This window comes from Dunckerocampus dactyliophorus, chromosome 2 (genome assembly GCF_027744805.1).
Source record: "Dunckerocampus dactyliophorus isolate RoL2022-P2 chromosome 2, RoL_Ddac_1.1, whole genome shotgun sequence".
Lineage (NCBI taxonomy): Eukaryota > Metazoa > Chordata > Actinopteri > Syngnathiformes > Syngnathidae > Dunckerocampus > Dunckerocampus dactyliophorus.
The window spans coordinates 30,761,468-30,779,505 of NC_072820.1; the positions used below are offsets into that span (position 1 = coordinate 30,761,468).

General features: G+C 40.1%; 1 protein-coding gene across 1 annotated transcript; it reads right to left on the reverse strand.

Annotated features, from left to right (window-relative positions):
• Positions 1-4,144: 4,144 nt before the first annotated feature.
• Positions 4,145-15,891, reverse strand: scd (stearoyl-CoA desaturase (delta-9-desaturase)). The gene is made up of 6 exons (XM_054767398.1): positions 15,728-15,891; positions 15,225-15,516; positions 11,012-11,142; positions 10,715-10,920; positions 9,207-9,439; positions 4,145-5,991 (listed from the first exon to the last, which is right to left on the reverse strand). Exons 2-6 carry the CDS (start codon positions 15,484-15,486, stop codon positions 5,792-5,794), a joined length of 1,032 nt encoding a protein of 343 aa, XP_054623373.1. The 5' UTR covers positions 15,487-15,516; positions 15,728-15,891; the 3' UTR covers positions 4,145-5,791.
• Positions 15,892-18,038: the final 2,147 nt, after the last annotated feature.

Here is an 18,038-nt window from a genome sequence, read left to right on the forward strand (position 1 = left end):
TCATATTTTGTACAGACGAGAGCATAGTGAAATGTAGGAAAGTAAAGGGAAAAAAGTAAAGGATCATGACCATGGATTTTAGTGGAAAAAAGGGATGGGATATGCAGTTAAAATTTAAATCTTTTACTAGAGGAGTAAAACTATGCATTGCTATAGAAGAGTGCTGACCCAGGGTGCACAGTAGAATTTTGTCCCAAAGGCAATGAGAATTGGAAGGGGGAAAAGTACATTTAATATAGCCAAAAGATAGAGAATAACGTATCAAATCGTTTTTAAGGGACGAAGGTTGCGTTACTTGAAGGAATGGGAGAATCTCCCCGCTTTTTAATTTAAAATATAGATGTTCTGCGAGCCTCTTCATCTGCTTTGTACACTACGGTATGTGAGTAGTAAGATGGCGTCTCTTTGGCTTCAGCGGCGTGCGACTTATGAGCTATCCAGTACAGACTTATTTGTACAGATCAGTGCTGCTGCTGCACAGCGTGCGATACAAAATGAGGCCCAGCAATTAGCATTAGCAAAGTAGCAACAAGTAGAAACAGCGACTTTGGTCACGGGATAATCAACATTGCACACAAATGATTACAAGTTAGTTCAACAAAGAAACTGCATTAAAGTCTATAAAACTTCACTCAAAAGTGCAGTCTGGACTCATACCAACTAGTGAACGCTATCAAATGCACATTACATTGTATATGACAAAATATAAAGACACAGTAAACATTAAATCACCAAATATCCCGGACAGTGCAAAAACGTGCCTCACCATGTCTCATTCCTAGAGCACTTTCTACAGCAATTTGCACATGCCACTATTCACCAGTAACAGGCGCTGTTGCAACACTTCTGCCATCATTTATCACAGCACATCTACACTCCGTTACATATGTATAATTAGTCCATCAAAATAGTTGTTCTTAAACATGACTAAAATAGAATTTGCAAACTTAACACGGTTCAATAAAATAGTTTCCTTTCAAGTCTGGGCAGTTAAAAGCATGTTTTTCCGTCTTGCAAATATGAATGATTTGTCATGTGCTGAAAAGTGTGAAGTAATGCGTAACCCAGACATCAGCAATGCACGTAAGGAGACATGACGGTATGGCGTCATAAAGGCAGCGTTCTTGGATGCTGTCATCTGGCAGAAAAGACCGGCTGGATAGTGACTGGAGCATCTGAAGGGTGCAGTGCCGGTTGTGGCCTGTCGGCGGAGGTGTGAGTGATACTGTGAGTGGTAGTGGTAGAGGAAGAAGGGGGAGGTGGTAAGCCGGATGTTAATAGACATATGATAATTTAAAATAAATATTAAAGTATTTATAGTAATTAAATATATACTGTAGGTGAAATACACATTTTAAGGAAGTCAGGTATTTTTTTTAAAAAGGCTTGTAATGTGTGCCAATAATTGTGTTGTTTATATTTTTTAATTTTTAGTATTTGAAACAAATAACTCTTATAAATTGGTAGACTATACTAGGAAATTCTTGTTATAAAAAGAAATGAAAAGTGGAGATGGAAAAAAGGTTAAAAAAAGGTATATTTTTTCCCCAAAAATCTGTATACAATAACAAATAAAAATACAGTACTACAGTATGTCATCATAATATAATAAAAATATAGTATTGTAACATATTTTAAAAATATAAATTATAATTGAATCCACAAAAAGGTATTACAGTACAATATAAATAAAATTAAATATTACAAATATTTTATATTTTAAATATACCGCTGGTGACATATACATTTTAAGGAAGTCATGTTTAAAAAAAGGCTTGTAATGTGTGTAAAAAAAAAAGAAAAGGAAATAAAAATAAGTTTAGCATCCACAAAAAGGTATGAAAAAAATACAATATAATGAAAAATTGAAATACAAAAATAAAAAAGTTAAATATATTAATTAAAAATCGCTAAAAAAAAAATCATTAAAATACTGATACATTACTATAGCTTTTTAATCGTTTAAAAATATATACTGTAGGTGAAATACACATTTGAATAAAGTCCTGTTTTTTTTAAAGGCTTATGTGTGCCAATAATTGTTTTTTACATTTTGTTCATTGCCCTAAAAATAATAAATTACTCTGCTTATAAACTGGTAGAATATACTGTGAAATTATTGTGATAAAAGCAATTAAAGCTGGAGATGGAAATAGGTTGAAAGGTGAATAAAGGTACATTTTCCCCCCTAAAAATCTATAATCAAGTATAATAAATAAAAATACAGTGCTACATCATAATTAAAAAAAATAAAACCAGAAAAAGGTATAAGTACAATAGTACAAAAAGTACAATATAATTTAAAGTAAATATGAGATATTAATTTTAAAAAATCCAAAATTTAAATACTAATAAAATACATTCTTTTTAATTGTTAAAAAAAATACAGTAGGTGAAATACGCATTTCAAGCTAGTCTTGTAAAAAAAATGGCTTGTAATGTGTGCCAATAATTTTCAAATTTTAAGTATTTGAAACATTCCCCTAAAATGAGAAATAACACTGCTAATAAATTGGCTCATAAATTGTTATAAAACAAATGAAGGCTGTTGTGTTGCTAGTATGTATTTACAACAACTCTGTGTGGTTGAGAGTAAATCATTTAATGTGGCTATTTGGCACTTAGGAAAGAAGATATTCATACTTTACTTCATTCATTACTTTTACTCCCACCCGGCCCCAGTTCTTGGAAGGGCGCTTAAACGCATCTCCCTGTCTGTTCCCTTGCAGGATAGTTGAGTGCTGACTTGTGGGACTAGTTGCATCACAAACATGTCCAATTCACAGTGTTAGCACGCAGGTGGATAACGCGCCCCCCTCTGTTGCCATTGGTGCCAGGGGGATCACAAGTCAGCACTTTTGTCTCTGATTGGCTGCTTGCAGTCAGACGCTGTGTGATGTCACATGATTTGTGTGCGCGTGTGTTTTGGGAAAAGTTGAACTGCAGTAACCTCTGGTCATGCAGGCATGGTTGGGGGAGATGGCAATGTTCCCAAACATCACGCCACACCCCAGAAGTCTGAGTCATGCTTTGTCTGCTGGACTGCCCTGTGAACCCTGAAGGGGTCAAAACCACTAAAACACTGAAAAATTAAACAAATTAAATGCAAACTTTAGCATGCACTCTGAAGCCTGAAGGGGTCAAAACCACTAAAACATTGCAAAATTAAACAAATTAAATGCAAACATTAGCAAAGGTTGTTTGACTTAATTAGCAAAGAAAATGCATTCTATGAAAACTCTGCGTCATTTGTAATTTATGCAATCGTTTAACTACAAGCTGTTAAGTAGCATGTATTGTTCAAAAAGAAGGGAATTCAACATTTTTTGTGGTGGTTACTTAAAAAAAGCCCCACACAATTTATAACGTTCCTATCTATCTTGTAGTAGGATAGGAAAGTAGGTAAAGTAGGAAAGCCAAGACATGTACAATTAATCATAGCAATTCATTTTAGCAAGCCAGCCATAATTTAGCATACTATTGAATAAAAAGTGAAAAAGTTAATAATTTTTGTGGCAGTTACACAAAAATACACATTTTAATTTGTTTTAAATTATTTATCTAGTGGCTAGCTAGGTAACATTTTATAGAAATCATAAGAAAAGCAAGAAAGTCGACATTTTTTGTGGTGTTACTTAAAGAGTACTACTTAAAGGTGCGTTCTAAAGATAAAAAAAGAGGCAGCTAAGAATGCACGTAATGGCACTTATTCCGCCTATAAAGCCTTCTGAAAATCCTCCAAAAACCACCACCAATGCTCCATTTACATAATGTGACCTGTACTGTAAATTAACAAGCGACAGCAACAATATTAACATTGTTACGGCGAAGAACTACGTCACTGGTATAGTGACACCTTGCCACACCACACCGGCTAGTGACTAGCTTCACCACACTCGCTCACAATGCCTCAGGCCACTACCGACAGGTAATGCTACATATTGGCGCTGCCGCCACTGCTGCTGTTTGCTGAGTTTAGAAACACTAGGTGTAGCGTTCCTTTCTATGTGGTTATGTGAAATCAATGAGCACAGGAAGGAATGCTTTAAATGACCCAAACATGTCAAAATACTGTAAGCATTACATGTTATGATAATTGTGCCTGCTATTACATGGTCCCAGCATGTAAAATAAACCATAAAACCTTGTTGGAAGTGTTTTAATAGCAGGTTTTGTAGTCGGAAAGCAGTTTTTATATCTTTAGAATGCACAGAAAAAACACGTGTGTTCATGTCTCACATAAGGATTTGGGATGGGCAGAATTCCAAATCAAAGTGCAGTTTTCCTGTAAGTTTTACACAGTTTTGTATGGTGGATTGTAGTAAGAGGGTACCTTCCTGCACACATGACTGCCTCCCTCACATTCCTCTGTGTCCTGTGCTAACCGTCATGGCCATTTTTAGTTCTTCCTTGCTTGGCAGGCCAGCGGCAATAACACACCAGCATTAAATAATGTTATATTTAACTCGAGCACCCCTAGCTTGCTCCGTTGAACATGCACCCTCCAAAAAAAAAAAAAAAAGAATGACCAAGTGTATTTGAAAATATTGTGAACTTTTATTTATAGAACTGAGCAGTTGACAAAACAATTCAACCTTTTGAGATCATTTTTGTCGCTACGAGAACGATGAATTTCAGTGGGGCGGCTCGCACGGCTAACAAGTTGGCATAGAGCGCTGCTGGGTCAGGTGGTATTTTACGCGAGTAATCAGATGTTTTTGCCATCTACCGAACCTCCTCTTGTCATTTTCCAGTGTTAGACCATGTTAATTTAAATAAATATCAACTATGCTGACGCCTCAGCCTGTAAACACGGGGCTCTCTCGTTTTGTTTCGGATATTTTGTAAAGTTGAGTGTGAGTTGAGTGTGGCTGCAAGTCATAAGGCATTTGGTAGTTTCCTGACTCATCTTGAAGGGTTGGGGGCAGTAATTTGAGATAGAAGCTCCGAAAACTGTTTAGGAGGCTAGCGGGTCCGATCAGAGCGACACTTGTTTATTAATTAGCCGCTAAGAAAAACAATTAATACATATAAATAAGATCGTAGAAGCGTTACGCAAACCCGACGCACGTATAGCCGGGGGGGGGGTTAATTCGCTACCGCCACCTCTGCTCGCCAACAGCACGTACATCGTCTACAATCATGCATGCATGGCTCGGTCACATGACCCGGCTGCTACATCGAGATGTTGCATAAAGTCTCGAGAGGAAGCGAAGCCACGGTAAAATCCAAAAAACGTCCACAAAGCACTAACTAGCGGCTGTGTCAAAATGACAAATAAGAAAAAAAAGTTGGCACTAGAACCGAGTCCTTTATTTCGCAACAAATGATAAATTAAATACGTTTTGTTTTTTCTTCGTTGTTTTTGCCAAGAGACAATGTGAAAGCAGGTCTTCCCGGCTTAGTAGTTATGTCGTTGGGATGAATAACTGCGTAGAGTACAAACTATGGCTGACCTTGGCATGGAGAATGCACAGCAATGAAGGACTAACTTTTTTTTGTGTTTTTTTTTAATGAATTCACTTCAAATTCAAAACATGTGCGCAAGACCTAAGCCTGACTTTTAGAAAGGCAGGGGGTTGACTTTGTTTTGTGTTTGTTTTTTTTGTTTTTTTTTTTAATCGTAATGATCCGGCTTCACAAATTAGTTACAAGCTACAAAAACCACAAAAAACAAGCAGAAAATGTGGTCGAGGCCCTCGTGAAGCCGACTTGACTTTGAGATGGAATCGCAGTCAAAAAGGACTCGTGGAGGTTTCCGTTGGCATCTGCTGGAGGCAGCCCAAGTTGCTTAGCCACTGCGGTAGCTACTGTCACCCGTCCGCTGTATCCGGGCCAGCACCATCTCGTGGGACACTCTCTTGCAGTCCTTGGCCAAGCCCAAGAAGCACATGAAGTCAATGAAGCAGGTGGTGATGTTCAGTTTGCAGCCGAACTCGCTCGTGGCGTAGTCGTACGGGAACGTGTGGTGATAGTTGTGAAAGCCTTCACCTGCGACAAAATACAACATTTCATTTATCCCACTGGTGGAATATCCCACTTTCAAGTTACAAATGTCTGACTGAAATTGTTCTGTCATACGAAAACAAAATCGATCCTCTCCCAACAATAAAATGTAATCCTACTATACATTACACCCAATTTGACTAAATTTATGTCATAGTCTTTTGTTTCATCCACAAAAATATTTTTCATGTTTGCCCCTTCCTGATTTCTTATTTTTTTGCATGTTTGTCACTTAAATGTTTCAGATCAAACTAATTTCAATATCAGTCAATGAGAACACAAGTGGTTTTTAAATTACGGTACACTTTTTGTTGTTAAGGGAGCAAAAAAAAATATCCAAACCTACATGGCCCTGTGTGAAAAAAACTAATAAGTGGTTGGGCCACCCTTAGCAGCAACAACTGCAATCAACTGCAATCAAGCATTTGTGATAACTTGCAATGAGTCTCTTACAGCGCTGGGGAGGAATTTTGGCCCACTCATCTTTGCAGAATTGTTGTAATTCAGCCACATTGGAGGGTTTTTGAGCATGAACCACCTTTTTAAGGTCATGTCACAGCATCTCAATAGGATTCAGGTCAGGACTTTGACTAGGCCACTCCAAAGTCTTCATTTTGTTTTTCTTCATCCATTCAGAGGTGGACTTGCTGCTGTGTTTTGGATCATTGTCCTGCTGCAGAACCCAAGTTGGTTTCAGCTTGAGGTCATGAACAGATGGCCCAACATTCTCCTTCAGAAGTTTTTGGTAGACCACAGAATTCATGGTTCCATTTATCACAGCAAGTCTTCCAGGTCCTGAAGCAACAGCCCCAGGTCATCACACTACCACCACCATATTTTACAGTTGGTATGATGTTCTTTTTCTGAAATGCAGCGTTACTTTTACGCCAGATGTAATGGAACACACACCTTCCAAAAATTTCAACGTCAGACCACAGAGTATCTTCCCAAAGGGGATCATCAAGATGTTTTCTGGCAAAATTGAGACGAGCCTTAATGTTCTTTTTGTTCAGCAGTCTTCGTCTTGGAACAACCTCTTGGATGAGTCGTCACTGCGCTCTTGGGGTAATTTTTGTTGGTCGGCCACTCCTGGGAAGGTTCACCACTGTTCCATGTTTTCGCCATTTGTGGATAATGGCTCTCACTGTGGTTCGCTGGAGTCCCAAAGCTTTACAAATGGCTTGATAACCTTTTCCAGACTGATAGATCTCAATTAATTTCAGTTATATTTTAACAGGGGTGCATTCACTTTTTCACACAGGGCCGTGCAGGTTTGGATTTTTTTATCAATTAATGATAAAAAGTTTTATTGCTTCTTGTGTTCAGTTGTGTTGTCATTGACTAATATTTCAATTAGTTTGATGATCTGAAACATTTAATTGTGACAAACATGCAAAAAATAAGAAATCAGGAAGGGATCAAAAATACCGGATTCATCGCCGTAAAACAACAAGCATATATCTCCAAATCTTCAGACTTTTTATTTTTGTTGGTTTCCCCCAAGATAAAAATTGTAAAAAGTTGGCGATACATGCTTTTTATTTGACAATAATGTAATCCTATCTGAAGCATATACAGTACTAGTCGGACGTTTGAAAACACCTCAAGTGTGCCAATTAAAACTAGTGAATAATTCTGTAGTTTTACATTTATGGCTCATTTCTTTAGTTTTATCCATTCATCATTTTGTATTTTTATATATCCGCTTAAAGCGGAAGAAGGCCGCCGTGACGCGAGACTCATCATCTTCATCCGCACATGTAAACACTGTGGAACACATATACAACAATGGACGGGCGACAGCGCGTGGTGATACGACCGGTCGAGCCATTGTGAGGTGTGATTATTTCAAGGAGGCACTTTTGTGATGCAAATGTGTTACTCTTTTGAACACATTGTTTCGAGAAGCCACACTCTTTACGTAAGTGGCCCCACCAACTAACCGGAACTACAGTACCTCCCTCATCACCGAAATCTGACCAGCTCACGGGACAAAGTGAGGAGTAAGTCACGGTTGATGGACTACACTGTTGATGGGGGTGTCATACAACTTCATGTCAAAAAAGTATCCCTTTAAAATAAATTGCTTCCTCAAAACATGTTTGATTTTGAAGCTCAACTTAGAACCTACTCAAGATCCAACGGTGCAAAATGTCAATTCTTGCCATTTACAACTTGTCTTAAGATTTTGATCAGGAGTGTATAGATAAAATCTAATTTTGTTGGGTTGTTTTCCCTGATAAAAAATTTACAAAGTTGGAGATCGTATTGAAAGCATATAGAATAGCAGTCAAAAGTTTGGACACCCCACATTTATAGCAGTGAGTAAGTGCGTCCAAACATGACTGCTACTGTAAATTAACCACCATTTTTAATAGTGAAAACCCTCTGCTCTCAGTGTTTGTTGTTGGTAAACCTAGCAACAGTAAAGTCCACTTTTTTAAAGGATTTTCACTATTAAAATTTGTAAAAACTTACAGTACCAGTCAAATGGAGGCGTGTCCAATCTTGACTGGTACTCTATCTCCCCAATTCTGTGACTTGTTTCTTTTTACCTGGAACACCAAGACAAAAGTGTCATCTCAAAATGTGTCAAAATATGGAGATACATGCTTTTCGTTGGATCGCAACACAGTATCTAAAAAAAAACACAGGAAAAAGCTGTTTGTAAAATCACAAAATTTGAATTTGAATTGGTGCAGCGTCTGCAGTGATGCGGACTTCGCATCGGTCCGTGGTGGTGAAGAGAGCTGAGCAAGGCAAAGCTCTCCATTTACCCGAAGTCTGGGCTTCCCTACCTAGGCTACTGCCACCACGACCCCGACCAAGATGGATGGATGGGCAAAATTTGAAGTTGCATGTTTTTCGGCAACAATGTAGTGCGTTTGTCACCCACTACATCGATTGGTCCGTCGCTTTTCCTCGATTAGTAGTGACGTCGAGCGGCTTTCAAATGTACTTTTTTTTGTTGATGCTTGGAAATTTCCAGTTTTTCCAGAATGTGGCGTTAAAGGTTAAAGGTTAAAGGTTTCAGAACCAACTTATGAACGGCTAACTTTCTTTGGCGTTAGCTGCAGAGTGATTCATTGACTCATTTGTTCCATATTAGTAAAAGCCCATGCGCGTCCCACTTACTGCCCCCCGAGGAGCAAAGTGGTCCTGCATGTGTAGCACACACTATGTCACTGTGTCTTTCCTACCTATGGCACTGAACGTGACAAACTTGTTCTCCCGGGGATTGATGCTCTTGTCGTACGGCCTGTTGCCCCACATGTGCGCGGCGCTGTTGACCAGCCAGGTGGCGTTGAGCACCAACGTGTAGCGCATTAACGCCGGGATGAAGTACGCCACCCACAGGGTCTCCCCCCAAAAGTACCAAGGCACGAACATGGGGACAAAGAAGCACATCAGCAGCACCGACAGCTTGTAGTGCCTGCAAAGAGAGAGACAGGGGGCGGCGTTAGCAGTGTGAGCATACTCTTTGTGTGTGTGTGTGTGCGTGTGTGTGAGGGAGGGGTCATGGTTTACTTCCACATTGTGGGTCAATGGCAGTGTGCTTTGTTGTTAAACCTTGCTAAACCAGACTGACTCACACTAGCTGCTGAATGCACATTAAACATTTGCAGTCTCTGCATGTTCAACATTGGATCTTTTCTTACGTCACTTTGTTTATACTGTACATACACTTCTTACACAAGCTTTGCCAGCACCTCACGATGTGGCAAATTACACAAAACACACTTAATGGATTGGCAGACCAACAGAAAATAGAATGAAAATAGAAAAATCCTTCAATAGCGTCAACATTCATAACAAAAAAAACAAAACAATAAATCACTTCAAATAAAATATGCTTCAAATTAAGGAATAATAAAAAAAAATATCTATTATAAAATAAACACTACAAATGGGTATGGAGATTGCCATGGCGACTAGTTTCCCAAAGTAGGGTATGCTTATCCCCAGGGGTACGGCAATTGTAACAGGGGGTACGTGAATAAAACTGAAAAACAATTAGTGCCTAACACTCACAATTACGAGTGCGCCTGAACGCCTGACAGCGCAAGGAGAATGGAGCAGAATGGAGACGCCGCACTAAGTTGGTCATTGTTCTGTGTGCATCATACGACGAAATAAGGAAATCAGGAAGGGGGCCACCACAGTCCTGATTGGATACGGGGGAGAATCCGCCACGAATAAATTTGGCGCTACCTGCTCGTCCTCGCTCATACACATTGTAATGGGACTGTGAATGTAGGTCGTCGTTCCAACTCTGTACAGTAGATGGCATCGTTACGCTGCTTCTTCATCACACCTCATACGCTGGTAGACACACCTGGTGTACCAGAGAATAAGAAGACGTAGCAGCAGGGATCAGTGTTGTGAACGTAACCACTTTGTCGCTATATCTAGCGAATATTCAAACCCTGATAGATTCTGTTTCTAAAAAGCGACTCTATCACACTTATCTAGTCTTATTGGACATGTTTGGAGGCCAACATGAATGCACGTACTGGTCTTTTCAACAAGCAGCCAGTGCTGCCCCCCCGCCATCTAAAAGCACACCCTGGTGGCTCCGTCTTGCTTATAAGCGATAGATTCAAGTTAATTTGTATTTCTAAACAACTTAATTTATTGTTACATACGGTAATTTAAATCCCTGAATTCATAGTGCTACCAACCAGCGGGGGGGTCTTTGCGTACTCACTTCCTCTGAAACATGACGACTTTGTCAGCCAGCAGGTCGTTCAGTTCCAGCTTGCGTCCTTTCTCGATGACGTCGGGGTGTTTGCGCACCAGCAGCCAGCCAATGTGGGCGAAGAAGAATCCCCGCGTGGCATTGTGCGGGTCGGCGTCCGTCTCGGAGTACTTGTGGTGCACCCTGTGGTCCCGGGCCCATTCGAAAATGTCATTCTGAGGGTCAAATTCAAAAAGTGAAGATTATAAAGGGCCTCAATAAGACGGTGGCCAATGGGGAGGTCATTTCCGGGGGAGTGGTGCTTACCTGAAAGGCCATAGAGTTAGCCACGGCTAGAAAGATCCTTAACGGTAAAGACGCCTTGTACGACCTGTGACTCCACAATCGATGAGCTCCTGCCGTCACTCCTAAAGCACTTATCAAGAAGCAAAGCATGGCTGTGGAGAAACGCACAAACCATAACAATCATGTCGTCCTACTTAGAAGATGTGCGATTGAATAAGCAGCAAGTCAAGGCATGTCACATGGCACTGTGACTGACTCATACAGCAGCGCATGATGATTGCATCATTTATTCACACTGTATGCATTACATGTACCTTGCAACTTTGATATTATTTCCCAGCAGCTCTGATAAGTACATCAAAGACAGCCAATTAAAGCACCGCTTAGGTGTTATACTCCCGCCCACTTGCATGTATATAGATACATCAAGGCACTGAACAGTGAAAACAGCTTTTCATGCAAAACATTCCAAAACCAAGGAGGTCGGGTGGTCAAATCGCCATTATGCATGGCGAGCCGTTGGCGAGACTTGCGCCTAAACTCACTCAAGGATTAACTTTAGCTTTTTTTCCCCCCCAAAAACGGATTTCGTAAGAGCCATGGGACATCGAACCACCGTCACGCACGCATGATGAGACTTTGGCAAATCTTGCAAGGCTTCGATGTACCTCCTAAGAGCTCAGTTTACCACACATGCTTGGCCTTTTTTTTATTTTTTTTTATTTTTAAACACATTACAAAAGAGTCTGGAGAGGTTGAACCACCATCATGCACAAGTCAAAAAGTCAGGCAAGTCTTGTGAGACGTTAGCATACATCAAAGGGGCCATCAACTTTAGCTTGTTTTTAAGAAACGTATGCCAACAAAACGAGATTTGGGTAATCCAGTAATCCCCCGTTTATTGCAGTTAATTGGTTCCAGAGTCGACGGTTATAAGTGAATTTCCACAAAGTAGCATAAAAACCTGTTTACCACCTTCTAAATGTTTTTAACTTTAGAGCCCTCTAGACATGAAATAACACCCTATCGTCACTTTAACGCTGATATTACCCACTACAGTAGACAACACAAAATAAGCCATTTTAGACATAAATACGACCTAACAGACTCACACGTTAGCATTGACAGCGTACTTCCTGCGGCGGCTATTGTCTCATCAATGTAACGTTACTAGTGACCAGTGTAGCACACTAGTGTAATGCCGCTGTTTGTTGTTGAGGAGAGACTCATGATGCACCTGAATGGCAGCAAGCAGAACACTGATTTGTGGAGATCTTGAAGCTTTGGAGATTTTCTTCTTTTACATATTTGCATATGATTTGAATTGCATGTGCACAATCAACATTCTTTACTAAGAGAAGCTTTTGGTTCGATGTATCTGTTGTTTTTCTTGCCCATCATACACAATTCTTATGTGACACGTGTATGTCGCTTCACCACAAACTCGCTCAAAATGCCTCATGCCACTACTGAACTGTAACGCTACATATTAGTTTTTTGGTTTTGGAGTTTGGAAAAGTTAATGTTAGGTCGAGCGTTCCTTTCTATGTTGCTATGTAAAATCAATGCGCCCAGGAAGTAAGTTCCGGTAATGCTTAAATATGACCAAAATACGGCAAAATATTGTAAGTATTACATGTTATCATGAATGTGCTTGTTATTACATGGTTACAGTATGTATATAAAAGCATACAACCTTGGTGGCTTTTGGAGATGTTTTAAAGGGTCCTTGACATGATTCATCAACTTTGGTTAAATGTGCTATATATTGTTTGTAATTGTTTTGTTTGTAATTATGTTTTACATTGTTCGATTTTTCAAAGCGAACGGTAATTTAGATTTATAGTTCATGGCACCAGCCATGACGAGCTAGCTCTCGCAGTTCAGCCTCATTTCCAAACGTGATCAGGGTATTATCACTCAGGTAAACAAACAGCGGTGTACGAGACAGAGGATGTGAACAGTGATTATAGCAAAGATTTGAGCGACGTGTCAATAATTTTTCAGGAGAAAAGAAGAAAAACATTTGGAGATGAACAGAGAACTTGCAGAACATGGACTTAAGCCTGAAGACATGGAGATGAAGATTGGTCGCCTTCAAAACACAGAATGATAAATGTAAATTACTCTGGAGTTGCTTATGCTTCAATTGTTTTAAATTGACTTCTTAATGAGCATCAAGGGGTTTTTATAGCCTGTTTGATTGTATATGTGGATAAATGTTCGCCGCCGATCGCCGCTGCCTCCGTCCGCCACTGTGAACATATTGCTGTCAAAAAGGTGTATAATGCTTTGCCGCCTTGTCGCTATCGTGGAATACTGTTTAGCAGATATTATGTAAATAAGACATGATTTACTCGGCCCTGCGGCAACTTTGACGCAGTGGTCATTCTTCTTTGTTGTGTACCGGTGGAATAGTATCCCTTTTCAAAATGTGTTTATACCGTACTTTCTAGCCAAATGCTTCTTGTAAAGGTGTTCTTTCCAAAAAGTCATCAGTGAAATGATCACCACAAAGTACAGAATTCGAGGTGGGCGTCCATCTGTCTCTCGTTCTCTGTACTTGCTTTGTCATTTCTTAAACCTTCCTCTTTTGTAAAAGAAATACTTGCTAGTATCACTCGGCTACTGTGAACATCCAGCAACAACACAACATTTTGGCATGACTACTATTTTGATGAAAAATATACTGAAGCAAGTCGCCAATCTACCTCGAGATGCGTTTGTTTCCTCTGCTTTAGCTGAGAGGTAGGGCTGGGCGTTTTTGGCAAAAAATCAAATTAATTAACGGTTTCAGTTTCAGTTAACTATTTATTCTGTAAATATTTGTATAATTTTGAAACAAGTGAAATGAATTTGCACAGATAAACAATTTAGGGTTATTTATTGGAACAATGGAACCGAAAACACACAACTAGAATGAAAATCTTGTGTGAAAAAAAAAAATCACAATTGATTTTCCTAAAAAAGGAGAATAAAACTTACTTTTTGCAAGCAAAATATACAGTCATGGAAAAAATGATTAAACCATCCTTGTTTCTTGTTCATTTTACTGCCTGATACAACCAAAGGCACCTTTGTTTGGACAAATATATCAATGACAACAAAAATAGATTATAAGACTTATATTGTTTGGCAGTACAATGCTATAGCTATTCATGTAAGAACTTAAGTGATTTTGGTTATGATCAAGAAAACCATGGAAGTTGCTAGATATCAACTCTTAAATTCAACTCTTATGAGCTGTATTTGTTATCATCATTATATTTGTCCAAACAAATGCACCTTTAGTTCTACCAGGCATTACAATGGATCAATAAACTGAATAAACAAGGGTGGTCTAATTTTTCCACAACTTTATATCCTTTATATTGAATAAATTAATCGTCTGGCGTCTATCGGTGTGCCATGCACTATTCATATTCGGTAATATGATTGTGCTCCAAGTGCTGAAAAAGGTTGGATGTATTACCTTTGGACACATAAACTATTTTTTTCCAGTGTTTGCACTTCATTACTTTTTGGTCGACGTCGTCGAAGCCAAAAAGTGTGTCCAAACAACTGACATGGAATTCCGTTTGGGAACAAGCTGCTCCCTTTGTACTGTCAACTCCATAGACTTTACGAATGTGCCACGGTGTGATTCTTCCTCCACGTTTCTAGTGTAGCAGTCAGACGGGATGGGAAAGTGCCATGTGCTTACTTCATCTATCGGTGTTCTGGCAGCCTGGCGGACTGTCTTGTAACTACAGGGGAAAAACGAATTAACTGACACGTCAATTTACCATTCGCTTTCAAAAATCTTACAATGTAGCACATAATTACAAACAATATACAACATATTTAAGCAAAGTTGATGAATCGTGCGGGCTTTCCAAGCAGAATAGGTGTGTCCCATGATGTGCGTTAATCAGCAGCCTCTTTTTAGCTGCTTTTATATCTTTAGAACGCACAGAAAACAGAAAGACGTGTGTTTATGTCTCACATAAAGATTGTCGATGATGGGAAAAATTAAAAAAAAAGTGAATTTTCCTTTAAAAATGTTTTACAAAAGTAGAACGCGTCGACAATGTCGCGGTTGACTTATTTTTACACTTTTAAGTTTAAAAACAAAGCCCGTGCAGTTGAAAACGGTGTAAAAGTGGATGTTGTGATATGAAACCTCTCACAATCTATGCAAACATCAGCCACGGTGGCACGATTGCAAGAAAAAATAATAAGTGTATGTACTTACACCAGAGCAGGGTGGCTGTCAAGGCTGCCGGGATGAGGAAGACTCCGTAGGCGGCACCCGTGTGCAACAGAGTCATCAGGATGACGTTCCTCCACACGATGATAAGCGGAGGTTTGGGGCCTTCCTTCTCCTTGTACGTGTGGTCAAAAACATCTTCCCTGCAGGCCTCCGGAGCACCATTACTGGACGTCCGTTCCTGTTCCTGCTTCTTCCTCTGCTGCTGCTGCTGCTGCTGCGGCTTCTTCTCCTCCGCCTCCGTCATCGTGGTGGTGTTTGGGGCCTGTCGGATGCTCTTGATGCACACCCCCACGGAGCGAAAGAAAAACACCTGTAAGCGTCTGGCAGACAGGAGGCTGGTGCTTTTGTTGGCTAGCAGTGCGAGGGAAGCTGGATGGATGCTATGTAAGCAGTGGTGATGCTATGTGTAAGATCGCTCAGTTGCGTAACGTCCTGTGTGACAAGCGGCCACAATAAAGAGCATGAAAGGCGCTTTTTTAACTCACCAAAGGGGCCGTGGACCGTTTCTGTGGCTATGAAGCTGTGCTGTAGCCACGCTGTGTAGTGCTGTCGGCCACAAGAAAGACAGAAGAGTCGAGTCCGCAGCGAACGCATCAAAGTGAGACACTGGAGCGCTTTGCGGCCCGTTGGCCAATCAACGCTAACGTCCCGCCTACTTCCTGCTCTCCAATAGGCTGGCCTGCCATCTGCTGTTCGCCACCTCTTATTCCAGATGTGTTATCATGACCTGATCCTGTGGTTGCCCCCGCCCCACTCCACCCCCCGACCCCCGGCCGTCCCTCGCTATCCTCCTTTTGTAATTTTTTTCCGCTCACGTTTGGAATTAAATAGATAAGCAACAAGGGAGTTAAAGTTTAACTTAAATTAGAAACACTAGCCCAACCTCACAGTGCACGCAGACGTTAAGTGACGCCCACTCACGTCATGGGCATACAAGTTAGGAACACTTCCACAAGTCTGAAGGGGTATTTGTATTTGTACTTTATTTATCCCACAGCGGGGAAATTCACTTGTTACAGCAGCAAGCAAGATACGCAAGTAAAGAATACAGTATAAAGAATACATATTGACTACAACATGGTTCAGGTGGTGCAGGTGTTGTAGAGCCTGACAGCGGTCGGTATGAAGGACGTAACAGTCTGCTGCTGAAGGAGCTGCTAAGGGAAACAACAGTGTCATGTAGCGGGTGAGAGGTGTTGTCCATGATGGATGTCAGCTTAGCCAACATCCATCATGGACAGGGTGTAGGGATGGACGATACTGCAATTTTTGGTATCAATTTGATAGCAAGTAAATGCAATTTTTTTACTTGAGAATTGTCAAGCTCATAAATAAAACTACTTTATGTAAGACAATGAACAATATCAATGAAATAATGCAATAATTTTTATTTTATTACATACAGTTACCGAAAGAACGAGATCGCGGATACAAGCGGCTGAAATGAGTTTTTTTTTCGTAGGGTAGCTGGACTCACCCGAAGAGATAGGGTGAGGAGCTCGGTCATCCGGGAGGAGCTCAGAGTAGAGCCGCTGCTCCTTCACAGCGAGAGGAACCAGTTGAGGTCGCTCGGGTATCTAGTCCGGATGCCTCCCGGACGCCTCCCTGGTGAGGTGTTCCGGGCATTCCCAACCAGGAGAAGGCCCCGGGGAAGACCTTGGACACGTGGGAGGGATTATGTCTCACAGCTGGCCTGGGAACGCCTTGGTGTCCTCCAGGTGGAGCTGGGGGAGGTGGCCGGGGGCCGGGAAGTTTGGGCTTCCCTACTGAGACTGCTGCCCCCGCGACCCGGACCCGGATAAGCGGAGGAAAATGAATGGATGGATGGAATACAGTTGTTGGAGTTAATTAAGTAGTTCAAAGCAACTAAACAAAAAAACAGACATTTGCAAAAAAAACATGGAAGAGAACTGAATAATGTTGATCACATCGCCCTAATATTGACTCGACACTGATATTGCCCTTGGTATTGATATATTTCGATATATTGGATCGACCCTACGCCCCCCTCTCCCAGTCTGCCGTCTTGTGGCTGTCAGTAATATCTTTTTTTTAATAATTTATTAATAATTGATTTATCATTCAAAAAACTAAAGAAGCAGAAAAAATATATAAAACATACAAAAATAAGTTAACAAACATCCTCAGAGTGTGTAGGAAAGAATATTATAGTCAATTATTAAACAAGAATAAAAGCAACACTAGAGCAACATGGGGCATTCTAAACAGTATTATACGGAACGGTGCTAAGAAAGACTACCCTCTTTATTTTATAGATGGAAATGATAAATATGATAATATGAATCAGGTAGTTGAAAAGTTCAACAATTACTTTGTAAATATTGGACCGGAATTGGAAACAAAGATCCCAAATTACCCACCAGTAGAATAAAGAAATGAGATCATAGACAAGAATCCCAATTCCATGTTCCTCACTAACGTCACACAAAAGGAAATCATCGATATTGTCAATAAATTCAAAGCAAAAACATCAACCGATTGCAACGGAATAGAAATGGAAACGATAAAAAGGGTTATAAATGAGATTGTACAACCGCTAACGTACCTTAGCAACCTATCATTCCAGACAGGTAAATTCCCAAACAAAATGAAAATAGCTAAAGTAGTTCCAATCTTTAAAAATGGAAACAAACATCAATTCATAAATTACCGACCAGTGTCCTTACTGCCACAATTTTCCAAAACCATTGAAAAACTATTTAATAACAGGTTGGACAATTTTATAAACAAAAATGAGTTACTCACGGACAGTCAATACGGATAGAGAAGTAACAT